General features: G+C 59.9%; 1 protein-coding gene across 1 annotated transcript in view; it reads left to right on the plus strand.

Annotated features, from left to right (window-relative positions):
* Positions 1–56: 56 nt before the first annotated feature.
* The window catches only part of LOC120226759 (transforming acidic coiled-coil-containing protein 3-like), a 15,617-nt gene continuing 7,873 nt past the window's right edge, over positions 57–7,800 (plus strand). The window contains exons 1-8 of the mRNA XM_039224926.1: positions 57–150; positions 2,010–2,172; positions 2,322–2,464; positions 3,189–4,121; positions 5,104–5,179; positions 5,337–5,442; positions 7,203–7,255; positions 7,566–7,669. Of these exons, the coding sequence (XP_039080857.1) occupies positions 137–150; positions 2,010–2,172; positions 2,322–2,464; positions 3,189–4,121; positions 5,104–5,179; positions 5,337–5,442; positions 7,203–7,255; positions 7,566–7,669 (1,592 nt within the window). The 5' untranslated portion in view covers positions 57–136. The remainder of the gene's footprint in view (positions 151–2,009; positions 2,173–2,321; positions 2,465–3,188; positions 4,122–5,103; positions 5,180–5,336; positions 5,443–7,202; positions 7,256–7,565; positions 7,670–7,800) is intronic.

Here is a 7,800-nt window from a genome sequence, read left to right on the forward strand (position 1 = left end):
AGTGGAGCCGCCGGCGGCCCGTGCGTCCCGCCCCCGGCCGCGCGCTGATTGGCCGCGCGCCCCAACCGTCGGTATTTGAATCCGCGGCGGGCGGACAGTGGTGCGGAATCGGCGCCTCCCGCTCTCTCGGCGTTGTATGGCCGCCGGCAGGTAGGCGGCGGCGGCGGGGTCCTGGGCTCCGGGCTCCGCCTCTACCTCTTCCCCCAGCCCTCGGCCCTGACCCCCGCGACAGCAGGGCTATGCCCGCCTTCCACGGGGCCTCCTCCCTCTCCGGCTTCTCCGAAGCCGCCTGTGTCCGCTGTCCACACGGCACCCCTTCACCCTTGAGCCCAGCCCGCCGGCTTTTACGGCCGCCGTTGCAGGAGCACCTTCCTGCCGGGGCCCCTGACAGCCCGCGTGTCCTGTCGGTCTCCGGCCGCAGCCCGGGAGCGGAACCGGCTGACTTCCCCGCCTCTGACACGCCTGGCCGGCTCCTGCCTGCTGATTCCTCCCATCTCCTCGGTCGCCCTCCAGGACGTCCCTGTGTCAGGGGTCCTTCCCGGTCCGCCGGCCTCCCCTCCCCATCACCTGGTGACCTCGCCCTGCCTCAGATACCACCTCTAGGCGTCCCTTGCAGACGTGCAGCTCCCACCCTTAACACCACCGGCTCCCTGCGTCGTGTCGGAGACTGGACTCCTAACCTCCGGCCCTTCCCGGCGCTGCGGGGCAGCTTCGTGCTGCTTTCTCCGCACCCCACCTGGGGCCCATTGCTGACCCCAGCTGCACCTGCGCAGAGACCTGGGCTCCAGCCCTCTGGGGACTGCTGATTCTCTCCACCTGCTCAGCACATCTCCGGCTGGTTTCCTGCCACAGACTTGAGCTCCCAGGGCCGTCTGTGCTGGCAGCCTCTTCTTCGGGGCCCCCATTTGGAAGCCAAACCCAACAGACTCTGCAAGGCTGTTCTCCTACCTTCCTCAGGGCAGAGAACGGCAGAAAGGTGTCCTCTAGGCCCCTCCCTCACGTACCCCACAGCCATCCAACCCTCTTCCTGTTTTCTCCAGTTCAGGCCAAAAACCTAAGAGTCATCCTTGACCTCTGTTTCTCTCCCGCTACCAAATGTCTCGTGGGCTGCTGGCCAAGCCAGGGCCCATCATTTGACCCCTGCCCGTGTGCAGGAGCTTCTGACCCCACGCCTCCCTCCTGCCTTTCCCCAACCTCCACACACGCACGGCCCCACCCCCACACCTTCCAGGGCATCTTGTTACCCTGACCTCGCCTCTTTCCAGGCCGCCCTTGCTCCCTCCGTTCCCGCCCCCTGGCCTTGCTCTTCCAGCTGCGGCCTCCAGCACCCCCAGCACCAGCAGACACCTGTGATGTTCCCTTCGCTAGGTCCTCTGGTGACTCCTGGGTTGGGAGCGTCCTGCTGGACCATCATGTGGACCTCAGGAAGACAGAGTGGAACTGTTCTAGGGCCTTCTGGGCCTCAGTGGAGGTCCCTCGTGCACGTTTCTAGACTCCCAAGTCTCAGCGCAGAAGCCCCCCCCCCCCCCCCAAGTAATTCTGTACCTTGCTGGGCGCTGCCTTGTCCTGCTTTTCCTCTGGGCCTCTGCCTTGCTATACCCCCAGTCCCCAGCGTGTGGCGGAAGAGCAGCCACAGCACCCCTCTGCTTTCCTGCCCTCTGCTAACTTGGCAGTCTGCTCCAGCTGTGCTGCGGCCCCAGCGCCTTCAGCAGAGGCTGAGGGGAGACCCAGCTTCCTAAGAGGCCAGCACAGCTGTCTCCTGACTTTTACCCACAAAACCCAAGTTGTTTTGAGAACCCGATTCTTCCTCTTTGCACTGCAGGCTGAAGGCTGTTGTAGCTCTTTGTCCTGGGAGGCAGCAGGTCCCCTGAAGCAGGACAAGGACTGCCTGGCAGAAGACGTGCTGCCTGAGATGTGACCCACCTGTGCAGGAAGGAGACGTCAGCCTTGCAGGGCCAGCTCATGGTTGTGTCCGTTCATCCGCTGACACGCACTGTCTGCTTTTCCAGAATGAGTCTGCAGATCTGCAACGATGAAAACGTCACTGGTGACAAAAGTGCAGAAAACTGTGAGTTCCTGTTTTCGCCGCTAGAACCTACCGGAAGATTATCTGTTCTTCGTCTGTCCCAGAAAGAAAATGTGCCACCGAAGAGCACAGTCAAAGCTATGAAAGTAAGCCCATCTTCCCCGGGTCAGGTCTACTGTGTGTCACTCGTTCGGTCACCCTGGGACTCGCTTTCCTGGGGTCTTTGGGGTGGGTAGGGCAGGACACTGCCAGCAGTAACCTCAGCTAGTGAACAGGCCTCCTCCTTCCCCAACAGGTGACTTTTCAGACTCCCCTGCGGGACCCGCAGACACACCGGATCTTGAGTCCTAGCATGAGCAGCAAGCTTGAGGCCCCTTTTGTTCTGGCGGATGCTGTTGGGCTGGAAAACTCCCATCACAACTGGGCCCAGAAAGAGAAGTAAGTGTCAGTGCCGCTTGGTGTGCTGCCGTTCGTAACCTTTCCAGTGGACGCAGCAGGAACATTCTGTCTGGTCATCTGTCTTGCCTCCTGGTTTCCTCTCTGAGCGTGTGCTGTGCAGCGCCCAGCACCCTCGCGTTGAAGTCCTTTATTAGTAGAAAAGTGGATGGTGAAATACTTAGAATAAGGTTAAGTTTTGTGTCTGCTCTCCCTTCCTGTGCCTTTACCAGCAAACTGGCCTGGGCTTTTGTTTCGCAAAAAGCCTGATCACATCGTCAAGAAAGGACACTCTGTGCTGCTTATCTCCCCCCGCCCCCGGTCTCCTCTCTGCACGCCAGCCTTGGGCACCCTCCGTGTCAAACCCTGCGGTGTCTGCGGGCAGAGTTCTCGACCTTGCCTTTCTTTGCAGTGAACACCCTTGATCCTCCTGAGTCCTGTCCCTGACTTTGTAATTGGTGGTCCCCACCTGAACAGGGAAGATGGGCCAGCACAGAAAACCTTAAACGTGACTGTCTATGTCTCTCAGAGCCCTGTGTGACCTAGGTGGCTCACCAGCATTGGCTTATGAGGATCCACTTGAGAAAGTTAATCCCGAGAAGAGGATTGACTGAGTATTCTTTTTCTGTCTTTAGCTGATGTTTTCTTACAGACTAAAATCTAAGTTAAAAGTGTAAGTTAAAAACTAACAGGTTCCTTAGTGTTAACTAAGTTTGTTTCTAAAAAGCCAACAGTTCACCAAGGAAGCCGACACCAAAGTGACCAATGGAATTGTCCAGATACGGACAGTGGCCAATGCCAACCTGCCGCCAGGGGATGTGAGACCAGCGTCTGAAGATAGGCAGCGTTCCAGTGGGCCCACCTCTGCCCCCCTGGCCAGCCTGGAGCCCTCAGGCCCTCCCCAGGTGCCAGAAAGTCTTGAAAATCAAGTGGCATCTCTAGGACCAATGTCTGGGAGCCCTGAGCAAGCCTCAGAGGAAAATGCTCATTCTTGTGTCTTAGAGAAAAGTATTACGTCCACCTCTGAGGTCCTAGGAGCCCCTTCCCAGATGGCTCTCCAGGACAGGACGGAAGGTCGTCACGGGGCTGCCGGAGAGAGCTCTAGCCTGGTCCCTGCTTCCTCGGCCAGGGTCACTTTGCCCCCTTCTCCTCCCCTCAAAGGAGCATGTGGAGAAGGGCCCCTTGAAGACCTGCCTGCCAAGGCCCCCACCGGCCCTGAAGCCACTTCTGGTCCTGGGAACGCCATCCTGGGCAGCCCCCTGAACACTAGAGGGACCACATCCCCAAATCCTCAGAAGGAAGAAGCTGATGGCCACCAGGCCACCTCTTGGAGGAGTGGGCCCACAGGGCTAGAATTTGATTTGTTTGACCATGCCGCCAGCGGAAGGGAACCGGAGAAGGGACCCGGCCTTAAACCTCCCTCTAGGATACCAGAGTCTAAGGAGGAAAAGGCACCTGAGGAGGCAGGGGAGGGGCCTGTTCCCCTCCCCCAGGGGTCTTACAACCTGGATTGGAGCAAGCTGGATGACCCAAACTTTAACCCGTTCGAAAGTGGAGGAAGGACCCAGCCCCCAGCGTGCCCCCAGAGCAGGCCCGCAGCGCCTGTGGCCAAGCAGCTGCCTGCTGGTCTGGAGGCCACAGGGCACTGCCCCCCAAGCCAGTGAGTACTTGGTGGGTGGCGGGGAGGGGTGGCTGGTCACTCCGTGCACACACCAGAGGACCCCAGGCCAGAGATGTCACTTACACGCGCCCCCCGAGGAGGGGCCTTGGGGTGTACACAGGCCGCACAGGCAGCTGCGGGTCCTGGGTCCCGGGTCCTGAGGCTGAGGAGGGGCTCACGGCCACCGTAGATGGCAGGTGAGGGATCATAGAGGGGAGTGCGCAACAGTGCCCTGGTCCGTCCCCTCCGCAGAGGTGCGGGTGATTCTCGTGCCTTTTTTTTTTTTTTTTTTTGGGTGTGTGCAAGCAGAGGATAGGGGCAGAGAGAGAGAGAAAATCTTTTAAGTAGGCATCACCCTCAGGGCAGAGCCCAGTGGAAATCAAGAGTGAGATGCTCAACTGATAAAGCCAACCAGGCACCTTTTTTTTTTTTTTTTAACCCTTTAAGTCTTTGTGCTTTTTTAAGAGCATTATCTATAATAACTCTGGAAACTTAGAAATATTTCTAGCAAATTCTGTCTACTTGCAAAGCCAGTGGCGCTGCCGTTCCTCACTTCGTGGGGTGTTTCAGGCTCTCTCACGCTCTCTGGGGACGGCCACTGAGTGGCCACCAAGTGCTGGGTCCCGAGAAGAGCTTACCTGGTGCCCACCACCCGCACTTGGACTTGCACCCGGTGAGCATCTGGGGGCTGCCCCTTGCACATGCACACCCTACTTGCCCGGTATTGGAACCGTGCTGCGAGGGGGTCCTGGCACCTACTTGCCTTCCCTCCAGCGTGTTTTGCCAGTTTCCCAGTGAAAAAAGACAAATGAAGCCCTGGGGTTTGCTTTTTGAGTTGAAACCATCTCAGAGCTCCTGGCCCAGGTGCCCTTTGAAGCCTGTGGTTCTCGTGCAGTTGAGGTAGGCCGGGTTGCAGGTCTCCCCCCAGAGCCCAGCTGGTGGGGGGACAGGGATGCAGGCCCAGCTGACCCCATCTCTTCAGGCAGGTGCCTTCGGCCTCGGGGAATGACATACTCGTGGCACAGACTGCGGCAGGGACCCCGGGCACAGCGGGCAAGGTAGGGCCACGTGCGTGTGCTGTCACATTTGTACGGGGGCAGAGGGAGGCCGGCGGGGACCAGGTGGGACATAGCGCCGCACCTAGCTACCTAGCCCCTGGATGAGACTGGGCCTGTGGCTGCCCCGGGTGCCCCAACTGAGCCTGCCTCCTTCCAGGAGGGAGCTCCGGGCCACGCCGCTGCGTCAGCGCCACCCCCCCCTCCACCCGGGCCGGAGCCCCCCTCGGACCTGGATGAGGAGCACTTCCGAGACCCAGCGGAGGGTATGTACGGTGTCCCCGCTGGCAGTCTGCTGTTCTGTCCGTGCCTGCGCTCGCGGTGGCTTCCGGGTGGCTCTGTTCCCGGGCCGGACGGGCCTTAAGTGATCCACACAGAGGCTGCGGGGAGCAGAAGGCGGACGTTCTCGGGGCCCAGCTGTTAAACTGAAAGGACCTCTGGGAACGGAAGCGGAGGCTGGGCAGCAGGGTCGCAGAGATGCAGTTGGAACGGAGCACCCGGGCTCTCGGACAGGACGCTAGGCCTTAGGCGCGGGTGGGATCGGGTGGCCGTAATAGACCTGAGGCCACCCAATGGGGTCTCCATCTCGGTGGCCTAACCTCCAGGCGGAGGGAAGACTGGCAGTGGCACGTCGAGGTCATCTGTGGCATGACGATCGAGGGTCCTCACGGGGGCCCAGAAACCAGGGACGGGCGCGGCTAGGCCAGGCCTGCGTCCCCACCGGGACCCGGAGCCCCGTGACGCGCGGGGCCTCGTGTATGGTTTCTTTCACTGAACGTAAGGTTCTCCAGGTTCATCCACATTGTAGCGGGGTCAGCGCGCCCTTTCCGCGGCCGAGCTCGTTGGACTGTGTGCGTGGCCCACGCTTGTGTACCGCTCAGCAGCTGGTGGCCGTGCGGGTATTTGTGCGGACGTCAGCTTTCCGCTTCTCCTGGGTGGGGACCTGCACGGGGTCCTGGTCCCGGGGTCTCTGTGGGCGAGGCTGCTGGAAGCCCTGCCAGGTGGCTTGCCAAAGGGGTGGCACCATTTTGCAACCAAACAGCCACTGTGTTCGGGGTCCCCGTCAGCACCTGCGCGACTGGGACTTTGATTCTGCCGTCCTGGGGGTGGTGAGGCGCCACCTCCACACGCCTCCCGCGCCTCCCTGGGGACGAGCATCTTTTCATGTGCCCTTCACAGGTTTTGTGGAATGTCTGCTCGGTACTTTGTTTTCCTTGAGTTCCTGTTTATGAACTGAGAGTTTTGTGAGATACAGGATTTAGAAAAAATTTACTTAATTTTTTTTTTTTCTTCTGAGAGAGGGAAACACAGAATCTGAAATAGGCTCCAGGCTCTGAGCTAGCTGTCAGCACAGCCCGACGTGGGGCTCAAACCCACGAACCGCGAGGTCATGACCTAAGTGAAAGTCGGACGCTTAACCGACTAAGCCACCCAGGCACCCCAGGAAAAATTTACTTTCTGTGCGTTGTCTTTTCTATCTCAGTGGCATCCTTTGAAGCACAAGCACTAACCTTGAAGTCTGATTTACCTCCTTTTTTCTTTTGTTATCTGTGCTTTTGGTGTGAAGTCTAGGGAATCCTTGCTAAATCCGCCGCCGTGAGGATTTGCCTTCATGCTTCCTAAAGTTTTATAGTTGTAGCTCTTCTATTTGGGTTTCCATTCAATGTGAGCTAATTTCTGTGTGTGACAGCAGGCACCCTTAGGCTTTTTAAGGACAAGGGGACTTTGTCAGGAACTTTAGGAATCTCGACAGTAGTTCTAGATGGTGCTTCCTAACCAGGGTGGTTTGGTCCCTGGGGACCCCAGGGCCCTGGCGCTCTGCCCCCTGCGGCACACGGGACGGCCCCACAGGGCAGTGTGGGCCCAGGTGTCCTTAGTGAGAGGATCGTTGGCTCCAGGCCGGAGGGGATGGGGTGGGGGCTCAGGGCACCACGACCGCACAGCCTGAGCACTGCAGGGGGTGGGGGGGTGGGGCAGAACCCCCGCTCACAGGCCGGGCCAGCTACGATGACGCGCTCCCTCTCAGTTCTAGGCACAGGGGCTGACGTGGATTATCTGGAGCAGTTCGGGAGTTCTTCGGTGAGTCCCCAGCACCGTCAAGGCAGTCTCTTCCCAAGCGTGGTTCCCAGAAGGGGCCCCTCCTAGAGCGGCCCTGTGCCCCCGTCCTGGCCCCGAGATCATGACGGTCCTTGTGCTCGGGCACCGGCAGCCTCCGCACCTCCCCAGACGCGGGACCGATGTTAGGACAGCCGCGCGGGGCTCCTGGTGGCCCCGCAGGGCCTGTCTCGGGCTCCGGGCAGACGTGAACTCGGGAGCGCACTGCTTGTGTGCTGTGGTCCCCCCCACATCGGGGACCACGGCGACCCCACTGACATGCCCTTTCCTTCAGTTTAAGGAGTCAGCCCTGAGGAAACAGTCCTTGTACCTCAAGTTTGACCCACTCCTGAAGGATAGCCCTCAGAGACCTGTGCCCATGGCCCCGGACACCAGCAGGTAGGGCCCCCCACCCCCCACCATGGCTGTGGGCTCCCTGGGCACATGGCTCATGGGAGGGCTCTGGACCAAGGGGGGACGTTTGTGGCTCAGCCTCGGGAGAGCAGGCCTCCACAGAGCCATTGGGTGCT

This window comes from Hyaena hyaena, unplaced genomic scaffold, assembly GCF_003009895.1.
Source record: "Hyaena hyaena isolate Hyena2069 unplaced genomic scaffold, ASM300989v1 scaffold_1827, whole genome shotgun sequence".
Lineage (NCBI taxonomy): Eukaryota > Metazoa > Chordata > Mammalia > Carnivora > Hyaenidae > Hyaena > Hyaena hyaena.